Source organism: Hyperoodon ampullatus (genome assembly GCF_949752795.1).
Source record: "Hyperoodon ampullatus genome assembly, chromosome: 5".
Taxonomy (NCBI): Eukaryota; Metazoa; Chordata; class Mammalia; order Artiodactyla; family Ziphiidae; genus Hyperoodon; species Hyperoodon ampullatus.
The window spans coordinates 67,809,342-67,833,332 of NC_136918.1; the positions used below are offsets into that span (position 1 = coordinate 67,809,342).

The 23,991-nt window shown below is 38.2% G+C and overlaps 1 protein-coding gene across 1 annotated transcript in view; it reads left to right on the forward strand.

The window, feature by feature from the left end:
• IFT80 (intraflagellar transport 80) overlaps positions 1 to 23,991 on the forward strand; it is a gene marked incomplete at both ends in the record, with an annotated part of 95,574 nt that overhangs the window by 34,736 nt on the left and 36,847 nt on the right. Inside the window, one exon of the mRNA XM_079705233.1 lies at positions 16,918 to 17,097. Coding sequence (XP_079561359.1) covers positions 16,918 to 17,097 — 180 coding nt within the window. The remainder of the gene's footprint in view (positions 1 to 16,917; positions 17,098 to 23,991) is intronic.

Genomic DNA, 23,991 nt, shown 5'->3' on the forward strand with positions numbered 1-23,991 from the left:
CTGGTCCTGAGGAAGAATTTGCTACAAATTTATCAGATTTCTATCTTGAGAGCTCTCTTCTGAGAGCTCTTCACAGATTTTTAGTTGAGTGCAGTGTTCTTAATCAACATTTTAAAAATTCTTATCTAGGCTTCCTTGACAGAAATTGGACAGTAATTTTTTAATATAAGGCTTAAAGAATGATGTTGGTGTAAACTTTCAGGTTATCTGTGAAATAATAAGCCTAGAAAAATGTGATTTTTGTAAATATTTGCTTTTAATGTTTTTCAAGAAATATTTCTAGTGGAAGAAAGATCTCAAATGCTTGGAGGCTGTAAATAATAGGTTTTGGTTTGAATATATTCCTTACTATGCATGTATGTAAATGGACTGATGAGAAGAATATTTGAAAAAGCAGAAATTTTAATATTTTTGTATAGGCACATTACTCCAACTCAGTTATTATATAGTAAATCTAATATTCCCATTAACTTTCATCATAAAATTGGAATTTTCTAAAAAGACCCTCACTAGGCTGATAGGAAACTCCTGTTCCTATTTACATCTTCTATTTAAGCAGGCAAGTTACCTGTATTGGTTCAGAACTCACATCCTGGCTCACTTTTTTGGATTGTTGTCCAAATATCAATTTCATTTTCAAAGCCATTTTAGGTGGTATTCCATAGTCCAGTTAGTTGTCATGGTTTTACTGTGTTGATTCAAGTCAGCTGCATGAATAGCTGCTTGATGGTGTTCCAAGGGCTTTATACATAGACTTAAAGAATACCGTTCTCCCGTTCCCTCCTCTCCATAATCCTACCCCAACTCTTGTAGCGAGGGGGTTGGGTGCTGCCTCTTTGTTGTCATTAGTGCAAATCAGGCATGGTAGATGGGGGCCCCACTGGGCAGCCTTCACAGTGCTCACTGGAGAGGGCCACTGCTTTGGCATTGCAGGACTGGAATGGTCTGAGGGGCTCTGTCTCTACAGCACCACGTGGGGAGGCTGAAGGGTGCTACCTCTGCTCACTTGCGTGCAGCAGGGGAATGTTCCACAGGGCTCCATCCCACTGTTTCCACAGCACACAGTGCCTGGTGGGGAGAGTGCCATGGTTTCTTTCATGATGTGTGTTTGGAGAAGGGTAGTTATGTCCAAAGGGTTCCGTCCTGCATTGCAACCCCTCTACCTGGCCCCTTGACCAGAGAATGAGCATTACTTGGTGCTTGTTTTGTCTCACATACTACTTAGAGTTAATATAATACCACTTCATGTAAAATATAAGAAACTTGCATCCATGTTATTCCATTTACCCACCTTTCCTTTATGCTATAATTATATTACATCTATCACAATATGATACAGTTTTTGCTGTTAAAAGTCATATTCATTTTAAAGAAGTTAAGGAAGAAAGAAATGTTTAGCATTTCTAGTGCTCTCATTTCTTCCTAAAGATACTAATTTCCATCTGATACAATTTTCCTTCAACCTATAAATCTTCTTTTAGGCATATCTCAGAGTGTATAACTGCTGGTTATGAATTTTCTTTCTTTTTTGTATATTTGAAAATGTTTTTATTTTTTTCTTTTCTGGATTTACAGTTCTGGGTTGACAGAGTTGTTTTTCCTTTCTTTCAGCACTTTAAAGATATTGTTCTACTCTCTTTTGGTCTTTATTGTTTTTGATGAGAAATAAGTTACTGTTGGTATCATTGCTCTCCTGAATGTAAAGTGGCCTTTACCTCTGGTTGCTTTGAAGATTTTCTCTGTCTTTGGTTTTCAGTAGATTGATAGTGTATGGCTTTCTTTGTATTTGACTTGTTTGGGATTCTTTATACTTCTTGAATATGTAAATTTATGATTTCACCAAACTGGGGGAAATTTTGGCCATTATTTTTTCAAATTTTTTCTGCCCCATTCCCTTCCCTGCTGGAAGTCCAATTACAAATTTTTTAGACCTTTGATATTGTCCCACAGGTCAACAAGGCTCTATTCTTATTTCTTCAATCTTTTTTCCCCTCATTTCTAGGAATTTACTCTAAAGATCATTGGACAAGTACACAAAGATGTATGCATAACAGTTTCATCGCAGTATTATAATAGTAAAAATCAGAAATAAAGTGTCCACAAGTGGGAAGCTGATTAGGTTAATGTTCTATATACCTAAAATGGAATACCCTCAAGTCATTAAAAGTGGGGAAGAGGGATTGTGTTTAATAACCTGGAAAGCTATCTATGGTAAGTTATTTAGTAGAAAGACCAGGTTTTATTCTGTGATCTCACTTGTATAAAATTGTATACCCATAACTCTAACTACCTCTAACTACTAACTATTGTGGCTAAAGGTACACCCAATACTATATTTGGGTGATCTTTTGCTTCTTTATATGATTTTGTGTGGTGTGAACCTTTTTTAATGACTGTGTATCAATGGTACAGATGCAGTAAAGGTCTTTAAAAAATTCTTCAATAAAAATAAACAGAAGTGATGTTGCAGAAAATGGTAGAGTAGGGAGCTCCAAGAATTGGTCCCTCCACTCAAGCAACCATTAACTGGCAAAAAGAAAAAATATCAGAATCAACTTTTTCAGAGCTCTGGAATCTAATTCAAAACTTTGTAGCAACCAGGGAAATACTTAATGAAGAAAGAAAGAGGATGCTAAATTTTGGTAAGAAAGCATTGTGGCGTTTTTTGCTTACCTGCCTACCATCCCCCATTCCCAGCTTGGCAGTGGCCATGGGAATGGCAGCCTGAGTTCTGGTGCAGCTTGTTGATGCCAGGGGAACAATATGGATCATGTTCTCAGAAAACTGTAGTTATGCTTAGTTATGCTTTTTGGTTCCGCTGAGACACCTGCACAGAGGCTTGTCTTTGTTTTGCCTTCCTTGGAAATCTCTCAGAGCTGGAGTAGTTTCCCAGGTGGCATCTGTTGAAAGCATGGAAAGACATACTACCCACAGCCACTTGGGGCAAGGGATGGTGAATGGGGCAAGGGATGGTGAATGGGGCAAGCTGCAGGTAAACCAAAAAAGCCTGGGAAGGAAGAGGCTGAGGAGGAAGATGTATGGAAAAATAACGGCTTTGGAGAGCTGTCACATATACTGAGGAATTCAGTGTGCAACACACACGCTCAGGGTCAGACACACAGAAAAGACTTTAGAGGAGTATTACTGGCAGGTCTTTGGGCTCTGCACAGGCAGGAGGTGAAGGCTAAGGCCGAATTATAGGTGGCCTGGCTAAGTGTTGAAGGAGTACCCCAGCTCAGAGCCCATTGGCAGAGTGGGAGAGTATTTTTTTCTTTGTTTTTGGCTCTGTCAGGTTGCTAGCTGACCACTGAGATAACAGAATGAAGACTTCAGTGACCATCCATGAAAGGAATACAGTCTTTGCAAAAGTCACTAAATAGATGACTGTATCCCTCAAAAAGAAACAACATCAAGCCCTGGTGAGGGGGGAAGAATTTGATTTCCAGAGTTTACCACATAATAATGTTCAAAATGTCCACTTTTTAACAAAAAATCACAAGTATACAAAGTATGGCTCATTCATAGGAAAAAAAGAAATAGAAACTCCCTCCAGAAGCCCATCATTGGACTTACTATACAAAGACTTTAAATCAGTGGTCTTATAGAAATTATAAAAAAGAACCAAATAGGAAATCTTTAACTGAAAAAAAATGAGGAAAGGATAAAAGAAGTGTATTGTAAATGCCTCCAGAACCCCCAAGTATATTCAGTTTCTTCAGTAATGGGTTCATTTTTTCTAATGCCATTTCCCACTCATCAGAAAATGGGAAAATGGGCCTCCTCATAAAGTGTTGAAGTACAGCTTTTCTCAAGCATAATTTGGCAAGGTCTATCAAGATCCTTGAAGTCTTTGACACAGCTATTATACTTTCAAGGAAGCTTAAAAATGCACTGCATATTCATTTGTCCATTTATTTTCATATTCATTAATTTCTTTGCAAATGTTTATTGAGATTCTGTTATGTGCCAGGCACTTGCCCTAGGTGTTAAAGAAGCATCAGTAAATGGGACTTCCCTGGTAGTCCCATTTGGGTCCAGTGGTAAAGAATCTGCCTTCCAATGCAGGGGACGTGTGTTCGATCCCTGGTCGGGGAGCTAAGATCCCACATGCCATGGGGCAACTAATCCCACGTGCCACAACTACTGAGCTTGGGTGCCTCAATGAGAGAGCCCGAGTGCAGAGTGCCGCAAACTACAGAACCCACGTGCCCTGGAGCCTGTGTACCACAACTAGAGAGAGAAAACCCACACACCACAACTAGAGAGAAACCTGTGTGCCGCAGTGAAGGATCCCACGTGCTGCAGCTAAGACCCGGTGCAGCCAAAAAAAAAATAATGATAATAAAAGAGGACTTCCCTGGTGGCGCAGTGGTTAAGGATCCACCTGCCAATGCAGGGGACACGGGTTCGAGCCCTGGTCCGGGAAGATCCCACATGCCGTGGAGCAACTAAGCCCGTGTGCCATAACTACTGAAGCCCATGCGCCTAGAGCCCATGCTCTGTAACAAGAGAAGCCACCTCAATGATAAGCCTGCGCACTGCAACAAAGAGTAGCCCCCGCTCACTGCAACTAGAGAAAGCCCGCGCACAGCAACAAAGACCCAATGCAGCCAAAAATAAATAAATAAATAAATAAATAAATAAATAATAAAAAGAAACAGCAGTAAACAAAAATAAATTCCCTGCTCTTGAGCGCTTTTTATTCCAGCAGACAAAAGACTATAAACAAACAAATAGCATGAATACATGATATGTTAAGTGGTAATAAATGCTATAAAAAATAAAGGTAGGTATGGGAGATGGCATTATTCTAGGAGAAGTGGTCAGGGAATATCAGACACAAACTAAAATTTTTCCCTGGATTCCATAATACTTTTTATTTTTACCTTTGATTTTTTTTAAATGCATGATTCAAATATGTATGGTAAAAACTTTAAAATTAAAATTAATAATTATAAATAAATACACAGAATATATTAATGAATTGCATTATATTACGTTAAGTGGAACAGAATTCAAGGGAAAAGATCTGAATATATAAAGTACCTTTGGCCAGATTTTAAATTAACTGACGTCATTGCTTTTATTTATCAGCAGGTGGTGCTATTGCTTATGTAAGAGAAAACTTCATTTTTCTCTGTTCTTTTTTTTTTTTTTTTTTTAAATTTAAAATTTATTTATTTATTTATATTTGGCTGTGTTGGGTCTTTGTTGCGTGTGGGCTTTCTCTAGTTGCGGCAAGGGGGGCCACTGTTCGTTGCGGTGTGTGGGCTTCTCGTTGTGGTGGCCTCTCTTGTTGTGGAGCACGGGCTGTATGCGCACAGGCTTCAGCAGTTGTGGCACACGGGCTCAGTAGTTCTGGCTGTCAGGCTCTAGAGCACAGGCTCAGTAGTTGTGGTGCATGGGCCTAGTTGCTCCTTGGCATGTGGGATCTTCCCAGACCAGGGCTCGAACCCATGTCCCCTGCATTGGCAGGCGGACTCCCAACCACTGTGCCACCAGGGAAGTCCCTCTCTGTTCTTGAATATCAGTTAGTCATTATAATAAAAAGTCTTCCCTCCATTCATTCTCCCATTCAGTTAAAATAATTGCAATGATTCATCATCTGCAGTAACTGGTCATACTGCAATATGTAACTTTTCATTGTCACTTATGTATGTCAACACGTAATTTAAGACAGCCTGCAATTTGCTAATTCCTGGTATATTAGAGAGAATACTGATCTTAAAAATCGTTAGTGTACCTTAAAGAAAAATAAGAAACTTTGCGTCTATTTTCTTTTCCTCCTAAACTTAATTTGTGAATGCACAATTTTATGAATTGAATTAATCCAACTTGGCTAAAGATATGCTTTTGAGGATCCTTTTACTCTAGTATATTTATGTAGAAGTAGTAAAGAGAAGAGTGAAGTTGACATTTAAGAGGTACTTTTAAAAGTTGTTATAATCAAGTCTTTTTTTTTTTTAGTTTAAATAGCTCTCATTTCCCTGTTGGGAATTTGACAGAATACAGAGAAAAAAGAATGGTATCCTAAGCAATTTGACAGAATACAGGGGAAAAAAATGGTATCCTCACTCAAAGAGATGTAATATCCTTTAATACGTCAACAATTTGAAGACGAATTCTCAATTGTTCTCTGCATTGTGCTGTCCAGTATGATTATTTTATTTTATTTTAATGTAGGAATAGTATTGATATGTTTGTAGAGCCCTGGCGTCAAGACTCCAGTGGTGAATTTACAAAGTTAAAGGCTTCTTCTGGGCCTTCAGGTTCTTCATCTATAAAATAGATGATCTGGGCTAAGTGATCGCCTCTCTCCTTTCAACTCCACAGTTCTATGATGCCTTTTCCATGGGCACTGGGCATATTGCTTGCTTCCTTTCCTGAGTAGTATTAGTGTAGTGCTTCTTTGTTTTTTTAATATAAGGTTTGCAGAGGAGGAAGTAGCACCCTACATGATGTGCCAGAAGTGGGAAAAACTGAGGTAGTGCTAGAGAAGTGTGGCTGATCCTAGAACTTCAGACCTGTCCTACATTTTATTATAGTTGGGTGCTAGTAACAGAAACCATTAAGCAAAAAAGAGCAATTTGCTCTAAAATTACATGGTTATCTTCTAGAAGCCAGAGAAAGGATGTAGCTAGGCCTCAGGAATCAGAAACTGGAATGCTAAGAAAACACACAAAGTGGTTCCTTTGTGCCTTTTGCCTCTGCTTTTCTCTATGCATATCTCTCCTCTTTTTCCTTTCCCAGCAAACTGACCCCTCCCCAACCCTCCCCAGTTTACCTGCTGGATAGTGACAAATGTCAACAGTCCTCAAGTATACATCTCTACTCAGGAGAGTAGCCAGACTGAGATAAGAATCTTAGTCCTAGTTTTAAATACCCTCAGGGAAGGGGTCACTGGCCCAACCTTGGTTAAGAACTCATGCCTGGTCAATCAGGTTGGGGTATGTTGTATAAACATGGCCATCAGGACTCTAAGCAGTAACCATAGGGATTGCTGGAGAGGGCCAGTTCCTAGAAAATGGAGGAGGTTGCCATTTGTGTTTCAAAGCCTCCTTAGCCATATTTGCCATAAATTTTCAGTTTAATTCTCTGAGAGTTTTTCTTTCTACATGAATAAATTTCTGTCTTTATAATGAAAATTAGAATTGTATTTTCAGATTTGCTATAAAACCAACTTTGCTAGAAACCATAAAGCCATAAAATATAAACATAAAGTAAGGGAACTGGGCTGCCTTTACAGTAATAAGACCCTGTTGGTCAGAATTGAGAAACTTAGCAAGCAATACAACATCAGAGTTCTATTACAGAATTTACTTTTAATCTTTTTAAAATCAACACTTTAAGGGCTTCCCTGGTGGTGCAGTGGTTAAGAATCGCCTGCCAATGCAGGGGACACGGGTTCTAGCCCTGGTCTGGGAAGATCCCACATGCTGCAGAGCAACTAAGCCCGTGCACCACAACTACTGAGCCTGCGCTCTAGAGCCTGCGAGCCACAACTACAGAGCCCTCATGCCACAGCTACTGAAGCCCACGCACCTAGAGCCCGTGCTCCACGACAAGAGAAGCCACTGCAATGAGAAGCCCGCGCACCACAACGAAGAGTAGTCCCTGCTCGCCGCAACTAGAGAAAGCCCGCGCGCAGCAACAAAGACCCAATGCAGCCCAAAATAAAATAAATAAATTTATTAAAAGAAAACCACTTAACATAAGATGTTCCATGTTGCATTTAAAAAAAATTAGTTTATTTTATTTATTTTTTTGGCTGTGTTGGGTCTTCGTTGCTGCGCGCGGGCTTTCTCTAGTTGCGGTGTGCAGGCTTCTCATTGTGGTGGCTTTTCTTGTTGCAGAGCACAGGCTCTAGGTGCACAGGCTTCAGTAGTTGTGGCACGTGGGCTCAGTAGTTGTGGCGCACGGGCTTAGTTGTTCCACGACATGTGGGATCTTCCCGGACCAGGGCTCGAACCTGTGTCCTCTGCATTGACAGGCGGATTCTTAACCACTGTGCCACCAGGGAAGTCCAAATGTTGCGTTTTAATGCATCATTGTACAGACAAAATATATTTTTTTGGTTTTTAATGATTTACATTAACTCAACTGATGTAACTCAATTAATGACTTCAATTGTAGCATTTTGACTAGTTTTACTAGAATTGATCCATTTAGTCAGTTTGGTTGATGTTTTTGAGATGGCTAGTTTAAAATTTGTAAATCTTTGGCTTTTAATTTGCTCCTTGGATTTTTTTTAAATTTTAAAAGTCGTGTTTGGTTGAAGTCATGGTTAAGCTCTGGGAAGGAAGGCTTGCTTAAAGACACAGGCACATTCATTCATCCATTCAACAAATATTCCTGTGTGTTCAGTTCTGTGTGATACTCTGACTATTCAAGGAATGACATCCATACCTGTACTCTAGGAGTAGTTCACCCCTTTAGAGAGTACTGATATGTAAACAGATAATGTAATAACATAGTTATTTAATGGCAAAGTTATAATTGTGGGAGAATGAATAAAAAATAGAATAATGGTAAATTTTCAAATATGTCTGTACTTATTTTGGATGAGGCTAAATTGGTTAAAGTAAACTTCCTCTCTGGTGGAGTAACTTAAAAACATTAAAAAACCTTTTTTTAAATGAACAACAAACCATGTATTATTGTTTTTTTCACCAAGAAGCACAAATATGAATTTACTTTTTTCTGATTTTGGTACCTAAAAATCTAAATATAATTATCTATTTCTAGAAGCACAGAACTTTACTTCTATTTGACAAATGTTCTCTAGATGTGCGTGAAGAACTCCCAAATCACCAACAAATACCAGAAAGTGAGACAGACCAATCTGAGAACAGCAGCTGAAACTGGAAAGAAATTTCTGTAGAATCCAATTCTGAGTAAGTGCAAGGGGATCATGACAGGATATGACAGTGCTGGAGATGTCTGGGTCGAATGTACTCTTCAAACTAACAAATCAAGCTTCCTTTTGGGACAAAACCCTGTACTGCAGAAATTGCTGAGATTAAAATCCAGTTTGATTAGAACAGACATAATTGAGCAAAGATGGGAATAGATCCAAATAAAATTGGAGAAGCAGAGAATGCTAGTCTCAAAAAATGGAGGCTTTTTTTTTTTTTTTTTTACATCACTGTGAGAAAACAACTGAAGAGAGAGCTCTAGAGCTATCCTTCTGGAACATCCCTTCCTCCCAAAAGTACAGCAAAACCCATTTCACTTAAAAATGAGCAGAAGATCAAGATCACAGTCAAATCACATAATGTTGCCAAAGACAAAAAAAACATGCAATAAACAGACAAGCACTGCAACCAGTTAATTCAAAAGAAGTTGAAGGATGTTTTAAAACCATGACAAAAGCTATGAAATAACCATATAAATCAGAATTAGAAAAACTAGGAAATGAGGTGACGGGAGAATGGGAAACTTTTAAGAAGAGGTGACGGAACTCAGGAGGGAATTATATAAAAAAGGAAAAATTATTACAGAAATGAAGACCAAACTAGAAGGAATATAAGAGCAAATGAACACAGTGGATGATGCCTTAAAATAAATAGAATGTGAAATGGAAGCAAGGAAATGGCAAAAGACATATAAAGTTTGATGGAAAGTGATAGATACAGAAGATTGGCAGAGAAAATCTGAAGTACATATAATAGGAATTTTTAAAGGAGAAGTCCAAGGCAATGAACAGAAAAATACTAAAAGCTGCTATTCAAGAAAGATTTTCTCAGACCTAAGGGATCTGAAATTGATATTGAAAAGGCATACCAGATACCTAGGAAAATCGACCCAGATGGCCAACACCCAGATATACACTAATAAAACAGTAGGAGTTTAAAGAAGAAGAAATAAGTCCTGTGGGCATCCAAGGAAAAGAACAAGTCACTCATAAATGGAGGAAAATCAGAATGCCATCAGATTTTAATAGCATCACTGTACAATGCTTAACATAGGATACTACAGCTATTCTGACTTTTAAGTATAAAGGTCATAAGCATACTGGTATAAACATGCAAGAACTCAAGGAATGTTATTCCCATGAGTCTTTCAAGGAGTCTACTGGAGAATTTTAGCTTCAGCTATAGCAATCTGGAAGTCACATGTATGGATATACAGAGTACGTAAAAACATTGATCATACTATCAATAGCTATAAAAGAATATATCCATATACTACAATAGATAATGTCTTCATATTGGACATATTTGTATCACTACTCCTACCCTTTTCTTAGATAAATGCTGGCGCATGCACACACACACAAGACACACACAGCTGTGCACATACACACTTATAATGAAGAAAGATATAAGGATAAAACATAAAATTAAAAAATAATTATCAATATTGAGAAGGAGAGAATAGGAGAGAGAAAAGGGATAGAAGTTGGACTTCTTTGATTATACCTTGTTTTATATACTTTTTTGGGTAAATTTAATTTTGATACCCTGTAAATATTTTACATAATTATAAAACAAAATTAAATTTTTAGAAAGCAATTCCTAAAACCAAAGTAAATGAAAAAAATGAGCCTAATTGTATATTCAGTCATTTGTATACCTACCCAGAGAGGAGCTAGTCCAAATGACTAAATGATTTGATTGTCTGTTCCTTCTGCTTACAGTAGAGACTCAACAGAAAATTACCCTAAGACTTTGGAAAACATTTTGGCAGTTTCTCAAAATGTTAAACATAGAGTTACCACAGACACAGCAATTCCACTCCTAGGTATGTATACAAGAGAATTGAAAACATGTCCACACAGTAACCTGTACACAGATGTTCATAGCAGCATTATTCGTAATAGTAAAAAAAGTTGAAAAACTCAAATGCCCATCAAATGATGAATGGAGAAACAAAATATGGTATATCCATACAATACTATATTACTTGACAATAAAAAGGAATGACATACTGATGCATGCTGCAACATGGATGAACCTTGAAAGCATTATGCTAAGTGAAAGAAGCCAGTCACAAAAGGCCACATAGTGTATTATTTCATTTACATGAAATGGCCAGAATAGAAAATGAAAGTAGATTAGTGGTTACCAGGAGCTTGGGGGTGAGGGTGGGGGGAATGGGAGTGTCTGCTAATGGGCATGTGTTTCTTTTTGTGGTGATAAACATGTTCTGAAATTAGTAGTGGTGATGGTTGCACAACTCTGACTACACTGAAAAAACTACTGAATTCTGTACTTTAAAAGGGTGAATTTTATAACGTGAAATATATCTCAATAAAGTTATCATTTTTAAAAGAAGGGAAATAAGCTTAAGGGCAAAAGAATGAAAAAAAAATTTTAACTCTTTTGTAACTATTTGCTTGTGGTGTTGATGTTGTTATTCTGAGTATTTATATTGATGCTCTTAAGAGCTGGGATTTTTGGCTAAGTGAAAGCAGATACTGAGGTAAGATTGGAGAGGGTAAATAAAAATCCGACAGTTCCTGGATTTGAATTGGAAGTATCAGTTTGAGTTATTGAAAAAATTTCCTAGTTCTATCTATTAAAAAGACCTAGAAAAGGCTTTAATGATCAACTCAGTAACAGCGAGCACCCTTAGCACTTGTGGGGTTTTTTTAAGTACGATTTTCCGTATTTCCATAAAGTGCACCATGACTCACTGAAGAAAAGACTGATGCCAGGTGTGGGTCAGGAAATATAAAAATGAGACTGGAACATTTTGTCATTGTACAAAGCCGGGGAAGTGATCAAAGACTACAGGGTTCTGTCAAAAAGATTAAAGAACCAACTGAAAGGGGATTCCACTGGCTAAAATTGGGCTAATTGGAGCACTGTATTTATAAAAACACATCAAATATGTTAAAATTAATGAGTTCTTGATACTAAACAGTAACATTTCTTGGTTACATTTGGAAGTTACAAGGGAACCAACTGGTATAATGAACCTTTATTTACCCATTACCCAACAATTATTAACTAATGGCTAATTCTTATCTCATGTATACCACCACCTACTTCTCCATGGCTCAGATCATTTAGAGCAAATCCCTAACATTACGTCTTTTCATCACTAAATATTTCAGTATTTATCACTAACACAAAGACTTCTTTTTTAACCTAACCTCAATACCCTTATTAAACCTAAAAACAGTTAACAGTACTTTCTTAATATTATCAATTATCTACTAATAATATTGTCACTATTCAAATTTATATTTTTGAAAATATATTATTGAAAATAATATATTATTAAGGGGAAATAATCAAGAATTTATTCTGCCTTTGATATGTGAACTGTATCCCAGGGTAACCAAATAGTTGAGGAGATGTTTCTTTTTGTAGCACTATTACAGTTAGTAAATGAAGAAAGAAGGATTGGAATATTACCATTTTGCAACTGTAAGTGAATTAGTCCTCCTAGGCAATGATTATCATTTGCTAACAGCATAAGAAGACATTTGGACATTAAATGTTTCCTGCTGGAAGTACACAACATCACTTACGAAGTTTTCTTGCCAAAAAAATCAAACCTGAATCTGATCAAGACTCTAGATCTAACTATCAATTAACAGGAAATAAAGGGGACAGACTAACATGTTAACACCATGAGAATACAGATGGTAAAATCCAGACTATGGGAAACAACAGGACATGACCCAGTTTCTTCAACCACAGAAAATTTCAAGGGAAAAGAACATGTGTAAGGGGAACTTATAGATCAAAAGAAATCTAAGAGACTTCGCAACCAAGCAAAATGATTGTACCTTATTTGTATTTTTTTTTTTTTTTTTTTTTTTTTTTTTTTTGCGGTACGCGGGCCTCTCACTGTTGTGGCCTCTCCCGTTGCGGAGCACAGGCTCCGGATGTGCAGGCTCAGCGGCCATGGCTCACGGGCCCAGCCGCTCCGCGGCATGTGGGATTTTCCTGGACCGGGGCACGAACCCGTGTCCCCTGCATCGGCAGGCGGACTCTCAACCACTGCGCCACCAGGGAAGCCCCCTTATTTGTATCTTAATTCCAACAAACTGGAGACAAAAGAAGGACAATTGGAAAAATTTGAACAGTGACTAGATACTATGATAATATTAAGGAGTTACTGTTAATTGTTTTTAGGTTTAATAATGGTATTGAGGTTGGGTTAAAAAATCTTTGTGTTTTTAGTGATATATGCCGACGTATTTTGTGATGAAATGATATGATATGAGGGACTGCTCAAAATTATCTGGGCCGTGGTGGTAGTATACATGAGATAAGAATTACCTATTAGTTGATAATTGTTGGAAACTGGGTAATGGGGCTTCATTATACCAGCCATTCTCAAAGTGTGGTTGCTGGACCAGAAGCTTGAGCACCACCTGGGAACTTGTTAGAATGAAAACACTTTGGCCCCCACTCTAGATCTACTAAATCAGAGAAACTGGAGCCCAGCCATGTATTTTAACAATCCCTCTAGGTAATTCTAATACACATTAAAGTTTGAGAACCACTGCTTTATGTTATTCTTCCTATTATACTTTATGTTTGAAATTCTAATAAAAAGTTTCCAAAAAAAATTAGCTTGATGAATGTAAGAAAAATTTATACATAACAAAGAAGCTGGATTAGAGGATAAAACAAAGGTCATGTAATCTCAAGTGTTAGCAAATTCATTGGCTTGGTATTAACAGTGAGTCAGCAGCTAATGATAGTCCTAACGCGAATCACAGATTTTGCTTTTCTCTTAGAACCGTGGTTCTACATTAAAATAACCTAGAGAACTTTTTTTAAAATTAATTTATTTATTTATTTTTGGCTGCATTGGGTCTTCGTTGCTGCATGGGGGTTTTCTCTAGTTGCAGTAAGCGGGGGCTCCTCTTCTTTGCCCTGTGCGGGCTTCTCATTGAGGTGGCTTTTCTTGTTGCAGAGCATGGACTCTAGGCATGTGGTCTCAGTAGTTATGGCTAACGGGCTCTAGAGCGCAGGCTTAGTAGTTGTGGCGCACAGGCTTAGTTGCTCCGTGGCATGTGGGATCTTCCTGGACCAGGGCTCGAACCCATGTCCCTTGCATTGGCAGGCGGATTCTTAACCACTGTGCCACCAGGAAAGCCCCCAGAGAACTTTTAAGAACATATCCAGACACCACCCCAAGAAATTCTGGATTTATTTGGTTGTATTCCTGGTTTTTGGTATTTTTTTTGGAAAAAAGCTTCCCAGATGATTCTAATGTACAGAGTTGAGGACGAGTGTCCTAACTTTGTGATGCTTAAGAATCTCCTGAAGAGCTCATTAAAAGTTTCCTGAACAACCTAAATGTCCGTTGATAGATGAATGGATAAAGAAGATGTGGTGTATATATATACAATGGAATACTACTCAGCCATAAAAAAGAACTAAATAATGCCATTTGCAGCAACATGTATGCAACTAGAGATTATTATACTAATTGAAGTATGTCAGAAAGAGAAAGACAAATACCATATGAAATCACTTATATGTGGAATCTAAAATACTGTATGACACAAATGAACCTATCTACGAAACAGAAATAGACTCACGGACATAGAGAACAAACTTGTGGTTGCCAAGGTGGTGGTGGGGGGTTGGGGGAGGGATGGAGTGAGAGTTTGGGGTTAGCAGATGTAAGCTATTATATACAGGGTGGATAAACAGCAAGGTCCTACTGTATAGCACAGAGAACTATATTCAATATCCTATGATAAACAATAATGGAAAAGAATATTTAAAGAAGAATATTTATATGTATAACTGAATCACTTTCCTGTACAGCAGAAATTAACACAAGATTGTAAATCAACTATACTTCAATTTAAAAAAATTAAAAAAGAAAAACAGACTAACAACAACAAAAAGTTTCCTGGTCCTCATCCCCTAGAGGGTCAGATTCAATAGGATGGTGCGGGGCCTATTAATTTGCATTTCTAACAAGATCACAAGTGATATAGATGGTGCTGGCCTGAGCACATTTTGAGTAACACTACCTTAAACAAAGGGATAGTTTGGTCAAAGAGATTAGCATAAGTGAGAGGGATAGGTAAAAATTCATCTTCAGGGTTCTTGCTGCTAGCACCACTAAATTACATCCAGGGAGGCAGCTTCATTTCTTTCTAGTGGTTGGAAATGCAAATGTGATTCCAGTGTTCCATGGCTTATTTGGAGAAGAAAAGAGACTTAGAGCATTAAAAGTCTCTTTAAAAGCACAAATGATAAGCACAGGGAATGTAGCCAGTATTTTATAATAACTTTAAATGGAGTATAATCTAAAAAAAATGTGAATCTCTATGTTGTACACCTGCAACTAATATAATGTCGTAAATCAACTATACCTCAATTTTTAAAAAAAGGACAAATGATAAATCTTTTTGATTTACCAATAAAAATTATTAACTTTACTGATTGGACAAAATATAACCCTGTCCCCTCAAATTTAGTAACTATTCAAGACTCCTTCTCTGATGATTTGCTTGCGCTTGTATTTTTTTTTTATTACTAGAGTAATCACAAAGAGGAAGAAATCATTTAATTTTTTAGAAGGTAAGAATTTAATATAACTTGGGTATCATGGTTCATGTGGACTCTGAAAGAAGTCAGAGGAATATAGGGTGATGATAATATCTAAAATTTCTTTTCATTTTCTCTTCTTAGGATCGGGCATCATGAGTTCTTAGATAAATATTTGTATGTTTAATTTTAGTAAGATTTTTCTGGGTGATCTGGTTCTTTGGGTATTTTAAAATCATGCTTTAAAGTAAATAGTTTAAAAATGTGAATTTTATATATATATATTTATGCTGCTGATGAAGCAAAGCTTACAGTTCATTACCTTCTTCATAGTAACGTTATCATAGAGTCTTTTACTTAAGCAATAGTTAGAGATTTGAAGGGGGATGGGAAGGAGTTGACAAAAAGTGTCAGTGTGTAGTAAGAGTCATACAGCCTTTTTATTGGATATGTGAACTTTTACTGGGAATTTAAAGTCTTGTTTTATAGTAGTGTGGATTAGTGAATTTTTTCTATATTTTTTCTATTTTCTCCAAATTTTTTGTCAGTGAGCCCATAGCTGATAATGAATATTAAAACAAACAAACAACCAATGTAGAACAAAAATAAATGCCCACCCAAGGGCAACAACAACAAAAAATCAAGACTTAATTTGTCCGTAGTCTGTAAGGTTAAAAGAATGGAAAGAGACTATAAATAAATTTAGTCAAATAAATAAATCATCCATCTAGTAAATATGTATGTTTCATCTGAAAGAATGAAAGAAAATGCATATAATACCATCTTTGAAAAAGTTTTTTTTTCTTACTGTCTTATTCACACACACACACAAGAATCTCCTTTTTCCAGTTGATGCTTATTGATATTGCTAGATCGCTTTCTCAAACAGATTCTAGAAGAGGTTATACTTAACTGCACTGTGAGAAAAAGAAAAAAGGAAAATATCTATTTACCTGTACTTTCATGGTTTAAGATATGTGTTTTAGAGGTGTTTTAGTTACATTGTGTGTTTAGTTTCAGTTTTTAGTGACACTATTGAAATATTGTAACAAATTTTTAGATGTGTGGACTATAGAGATCCTTATGAATTAATAGTAAGATGTCTTTTTTTTCCTACGTAATCTTTGTATTTACCCGTTTAGTATTAACTGCTTAAAATTAAATGATGTAAATCAAAATGGTGTGGGTGTTTTGCAGTTCTTGAGCGATTTCATACTCTTTTATCATATTATGTATTCTACTGTATACTTTAAAAATCACATCTATATCTTCCATTTCAGTATGCTATCATTTTATTAAGAAAAATATTTCTGAATAATTCTAGAATAAAGACACATTCTTTAAAAAAAATCATCCTAGTATGTTAACATATGCTCAATTTGAAACTTCTTTAAAATGTTTTTGAAATAAATTGATTCTATTCTTGTTCTTTCTTCCCCAGTGGTCATATGCTTTAGAAAAGCCCAACACTGGCAGCATATTTAATATCACATGGTCAATTGATGGCACCCAGATCGCTGGAGCCTGTGGAAATGGACATGTTGTTTTTGCACATGTGGTGGAGCAACATTGGGAGTGGAAAGATTTTCAAGTAACATTAACTAAAAGAAGGACCATGCAGGTATGATTATGTTTCAGGTTGATTAAATCTTCTTCTTTTCACATTAGTTTACAATACAGAAAATGGAATTATCTTCATTAATTATATTTAAATCAGGTTTATAAAGATTCAGTCATACTAGAAATATTTTAACTATGTCATTAGTGACTTTTTCATGACATAAAATAAGAACCTTTCACTGACGTAGAATATGAGTGCCCACAGGTACTGAAATTATGGTGTTGAGGCAGGGAGGAAATTGAGGCCCCCTAAACCTGAGTTTCTCTGCCAAGTTTATGGTTAACCTCTCTATCCAAAACATTATTCCCTTTCTTGTCCCTCACCTGTTCCCCTCAAGGTTCAGGAGTATCAAAGAAAAGAGGGCATTGAAACTGAGCAGGACCATGTGGGGCCCTCCCTGGTACAAAAGCCCATATCTTTGAGTTGTTCTACAGAAACTAAGACCCCAACCCAGCTGGAGGATGGTGACTACATGCTTGACCACAAGCATGTAGACCCCAGACTGGTTGGAACCAGAAGGTTGAGATTCCAGAAACATCACCCTGTTACCTCACCACCAACCAATCAGAAGAAAATCACATACCCTGCAGCCCTCACCCCAAATCTTACCTTTAAAAACTCTTCCCCCAAAACTGTCAGGGAGTTTGGGCCTTTTGAGCATGAGCTGCCCTTTCTCCTTGCTTAGCCCTTGCAATAAAGCTTTCTGTGCTCCAAACTTCAATGTCTTGGTTTGTTTGACCTCACTGTGCCTCCGGCACATGAGCTTGGGTTTGACAACAGGGATAGTGAAACTTGAAGCATTGAGGGAATATGTGGATTCAGTTGAGGAAGAAGGAAGGAAGCTGTAACAAGTTAGATTTAACTGCTGGAGCTGACCTCAAGGCAGATGTAATAACCTGCTGATCACTGTCAGGGTTACATTATTTTATTTATTTATAATTGTATGAGTTTATTTAACCTGATTAAAAAATATTTTTTCCCCTTTTAAGAATTACCTAAGACAAGCTAAAATGGGAAAAAGTTAGTTGATGAAAGTTAGGAGGAGTGGCCAAAGACAATGTGTTGATGGCAAACTCTCTCCCAAAGGAAAGGGAACTCTATCTTCTTCCTTTCTTTCTCCTGTCCATAGCAGTTGCCTCTATCTTCAGTATTCCGAATTCAGATGATTATAATTACTATAAAAATTTGAGGGACTTTCCTGGCAGTCCAGTGGCTAAGACTTCGCCTTCCATTGCGGGGGTGAGGGTTCCATCCCTGGTCGGGGGCGGGGAGCTAAGATCCCACATGCCTTGTGGCCAAAAAACCAAAACATAAAACAGAAGCAGTATTGTAACAAATTCAATAAAGACTCTAAAAATGATCCACATCAAAAAAAAATCTTTGAAAAAAAATTTAGAAGCATGTATTTTGTGATTTCTTGGATGTGTCTGTTCAGGTATTCTTTAGACTAAGTATCCAGATTTTCACAGACAATCTGGATAATGGTCACCAGATTGATAATAATTAGGTACCTTATATATTTTCTTTGTTCTACTTTTTAAAAAAAAATTTTTGGCGGCACCCTGTAGCATGCAGGATCTTATTTCCCCGACCAGGGATCGAACCTGGTCCCCCTGCAGTGTGCTGAGTCTTAACCATGGGCCCTCCAGGGAAGTCCCTCTACTTTCTTTTTTTTTTTTTTTTTTTTTTCGGTACGCGGACCTCTCACTGTTGTGGCCTCTCCCGTTGGGGAGCACAGGCTCCGGAGGCGCAGGCTCAGCGGCCATGGCTCACGGGCCCAGCCGCTTCGCGGCATGTGGGATCTTCCCGGACCGGGGCACGAACCCGTGTCCCCTGCATTGGCAGGCGGACTCCCAACCACTGTGCTACCAGGGAAGCCCCCTCTACTTTCTTATTTAAAATTTTTTTAACTTATTATGGATAATTTAAACCACACAAAAATAGACAGAATAGTATAATGAATCTCTATGTGCTCATCTCCCAGCCCTAACAGCCATCAACCCATGATCAAGCCTGCCCCATCCATGTCCATATCTACTTTCCCCCTCCCCCCAATTTTTTTTTTTTTTTTTTTTTTTGTGGTATGTGGGCCCCTCACCGCTGTGGCCTCTCCCGTTGTGGAGCACAGGCTCCGGACGCGCAGGCTCAGCGGCCATGGCTCACAGGCCCAGCCGCTCCGCGGCACGTGGGATCTTCCCGGACCGGGGCACGAACCTGCGTCCCCTGCATTGGCAGGCGGACTCTCAACCACTGCGCCACCAGGGAAACCCCCCCAATTATTTTGAAGCAAATTCAGGTATCATTTCAGCTGTGACGTTTTCAATATATACAGCTAAAAGATAAGGACTCTTTTTAACGTACCCACAATACCATTATCATACATTAAAAATGATAATTCCTTAACGTTATCAAATATCCAAGAAGTGTTCAAATTTTCGATTGTTTCCGCCATGTCACATTTTTTAAAGTTTGTTTGTTTGAATCAGAATCCAGAATGGTTTACATGTTGCAATTGGTTGACATATCTTTTAAGTCTCTTTTAGTCTGTAGATTCCCCTTCCATCTCTATTATTCCCCCTGCAGTTTATTTGTTGAAACCAAATTGTTTGTCCAGCCCCACAGTGTGGACATTGCTAATTGTATCACCATGGTGTGGTTTGACGTACTTCTCTGTCTTTTGTATTTCTTGTAAATGAGTGTTTGGATCTAGGTGATAGTGTAAATATATATTTTTGTTAGTCAACCTGGGAACCAAAACATTATTTATAGTATTGTGTCTATGACAAAGAATGCATTGTGAGTTCTAATCAACTGATTTGGGGACACACTTTTACTCATGTAGTGCTTGGTGGCTAGCTAATATATTATTGCCTTACTTTCAGAAATGCCCCAAGATGAGAATATATTCAAAAGAGAAGTTTTTCTTTCATAATAAAAAGGAATCACCCTAGAATTAGAGGATTTTTACATAAGATAAGATGAACAATGGAGGTTTTTAAATAGCTTATCTAATCCAAGTTGTCTTTATACTTAAAGTTTGCAAATAATCTTTCAAAATTTTAGGACTAGGATAGTATTTTTATTTTTGTAAAGGGGTCTTACTCTCTCAGTGATTATAAGACATTTGTATTGCATTTTTGCTAAGCTGGGTCTATTCATAGTTTTTTCTTAGAACAATTTCATTTATTTATTCAATGCCCTACTTGCCAGGCATTGAGCTAGGCAATGGGAAGTACAACTGTGAATAAGACAGGTTTGGTTCCTGTTCTCATGGGACCTCCTAGATTAATATGTTGAAAATCTTTTGTTTTTTCATAAATTCATCTCAAATTAATTGAATGAAGGTAAAGAATAAAGAAACAAAAGAAATTTATTCGTCCATGTGAAGTCAAGAGATGGGACTGATGAGGCTGTACTGGATCCAGAGGCTTAAATAAGGTCAACAGGAGTTCCATCATATTTCTTCCTCAACGGTCCTTTTTTCTGTATTGGCTTCATTTTCATAAATGCTGTCTCTCTTTTGCGGCCTTGGTAGCTCCAGGCTTACATTCTACCAACTTCAAGTCCAACAGAAAGAGTGCTTTCCCCTCCAACCCCTTACTAATTACAGCAGAAGTCTCAGCATTGGATCTCATGTGCCAGGTCTGGGTCAAGTATGTTTCGTTGGGAGGTGGAGGGAATGATGAGTCAACCCCATCTAAACCACTTAGTCACTTAGAATAATAGGGGGAATGGTTTCCCAAAGGAAAACCAAAGCATATTTACCAGAAAAGATAGCATTTGATTCTGGGCAGACAGAAACCAACAGATATCCACTATAGTCTATCTCTTTTGGCTGTTTAGCAACCATAACTGTATTAGTTACCGATGGCTGCATAATAAATCACCTGAAAACTTAGTGACTTGAAACAGCAACATTTATTATCTCTCAGTTTCTGTGGGTCAAGAATCCAAGCATGGCTTAGCTGGGGTTTCTGGCTCATCATTTCTCACAAGGCTGCAATCAAGGTGTTGGCCAGGGCTTAGTGGCACCTGAAGGCTCAGTTGGGGAGGATTTGCTTCCAAGCTCCCTGATAAGGTTGTTGGCAAGATTCCATTTATCAACGTCTGTTGAATTGAGGGCAGTTGACTGGAGGCCACCCTCAGTTCCTTGCATGTAGCCTCTTCGCAGGGCAGCTCGCAACTTGGCAGCTTTGTCAGAGCAGTTACGAAGGGCACAGAAAGTGTGAGCAAGACGTAAGTCACAGTTTTTTATAACCTGAACTCAGAAGTGTCATCTCATCACTTTAGCCTCTTTCTGTTCACTGGAAGCAAGCTACAAGGTCCAGTCTACACACAGTGGAGAGACTTACATAAAGACGTGAATACGAGGACATAGAAATCACTAATCCCCTTACAATCTACTCACCACGCATACTTTCCCTTATTCACATGTATGTATAATTCAGAAATGCACTACTTAACTTTGCAGCTATTCTATATGCAACTGAAAACAAACCCATCCCCTCTCTAAAAGATGATAACCTAGACTAATCCAGTCATTCCAGCTCCAACTCTCTGGTCTGGAAAACTATAAATAAATGCGAATTTTAATTATTCTCCTCTCCCCCATATTCCCAGTTTATAATGACAAAGGGAAAACAGGGCGGCTGCAATGAAAACAATTTGGAAAATGGGAGAAGGGAAAACAACGCACTGTGATTACCAGGTTCCTAGCAAAAACCCAGCTGGCCAGGGATATCTTGAGAACTCTTTTTCTGAGCAATAAAGTTAGTTGCTTGGTTAATTTGGCAACCCTAGATTGCCTTTCTGGGAAGATTTCCCACTTGGGAGGATTCCCTTACTGGGGTCCGTACATTTTAGCAGCTCACTTAACGTTGTTGTGAGGTGGAGCCACAGATTGCTATAGGGACAACAGTTACAACTTTTTGTTTGCCTGGTTTAGAGTTTTACAGTTTTCTTAGAAGCTTGGTAGACTTGGTTGATTTGTGTTTTGTTAACTCAGAAACCAGAGATCATGTTGAGTCCTAATTATTAAATCTAGACCTTGACCTGGCAGTTGCTACCTGGCAATAGGCTTCATTGCCCTACCTGTCTCTCTGGACCTCAGCTTTTATATGATACAGTAACCTAGAGTGAGACGGTTTCTTAAGTTGTCCCTTGTCTCCAGGCTGAATCCCAGTGGATGATTCTTTCCAAAAGGGATAGTTGATGTCTTTGCTGGGAGGAAGCCCCTAGGAGGGAGAGGGTACAGGTGGAGGAGATGAGGTATTCCTCAGGTCTCAAGTTTACCATTTTCTCTTTCCTGCCTCTCTCACTTTAGCATGGGACACAGCTTTGGCTTTTAATCGTTGCCATAATTCAAGATTATTTGATTCTTAGTCACTCTATCTCCTGTAAAGATAAGAGTTAAAGAAAGAGTGATTTTGATGATTAAATGAGATACTGTATGTAAAACAAAGATAAATGGTAACTATGGCTATATCTATGTTTAGGATTAAATGAGTATTTGGAAATGGAAACAGAATTTTTGGACTTATGTCAGTCTGAGAAGTCTAAATATTGTGGTCAGATAGAAGTATTAGGTGATACAAGTACGAGCAGGTTAGTCCTGAAGCTGCCCTGAATTGAACAGAGTAAATGGGTGCATTTTTAAATTCAGCACAGGACATTTCTGATGTTGGATTCACCATAGCTTTGAAATTATAACAGCAATTATCAGTGTGTCTTTTGTTTATTATCATGGCCAGGATGTTTTATTCCTGTTCTAGTGTTCCAGATTCACAAAAAATAGAATTCCCCCATGTGAAGCTTTAGGCCAATATGAATTTTAAGAAGTCTGCCTATAATTTGAGTAATGACAGAGGATTATACATCGGATTTTTTAAATATTGAATTTTCCTAAACCTGTGTTAACAGCCATTTATTTCACTGGGTATCATGTTGCTATAAAGAAACGACCATATAACTCCCTTTAGAAAATTCTATTTCATTCCATTAGCTTTAAAATGCTTCTGGGAGACGATGGCATTTTGGACCTCTTAAAAAGTCTCTGGGAGCTCAGACTTCTGGTGAAAATGGTATCATAAGTTCATACTTGGAAGGATGAGACATACATTTGGCTCTAAAGAGATCAATAATTTATGATATATATATTTTTTTTTTTTTTTTTATTTTTTATTTTTTATTTTTTTGCGGTATGCGGGCCTCTCACTGCTGTGGCCTCTCCCGTTGCGGAGCACAGGCTCCGGACGCGCAGGCTCAGCGGCCATGGCTCACGGGCCCAGCCGCTCCGCGGCACGTGGGATCCTCCCAGACCGGGGCACGAACCCGCGTCCCCCGCATCGGCAGGCGGACTCGCAACCACTGCGCCACCAGGGAAGCCCTATGATATATATTTTTAAAAGAGACTTATCTGGACTCAAAAATAGGATAAACATCTCTGTGGACCAGAAATGGAATAAAAATGCAGAGTGTGGAGGGAAGCCTCCAACCTGCTTGACTCCTGGTCCAGAAGCAGGGAGGCAAAGGCAACGCAGAGAGGGGCTCCTATAGGCTGATGAACCTGAAAGGACTCGAAGTGAGACAAGTGGCCTGATCCAGTCTCTGTCTGAAATCAGAGCATGGGGTCTGTGGTATAGCTCTCTTCTCCCCTCCCTGAAAGAAAAACCTAGAACAGCCTAGGATTTAAAGAGAGACTCACAGGTTCACCACCTACAGTCATGGTTTGCTCAATTCTAGGGGGCCCATCACTTAGACCTAGAGTTGTGCAGTGCACAACCTGCAGCATGTACCCGTGGCCTTGCAGACAGAGCTCAGCCTTATCACTGAAAGTACACTTCACCTTTTTATGAAAAAAAAGTAAAAAACCTGCTGACTCCTGAGACCAGTGTT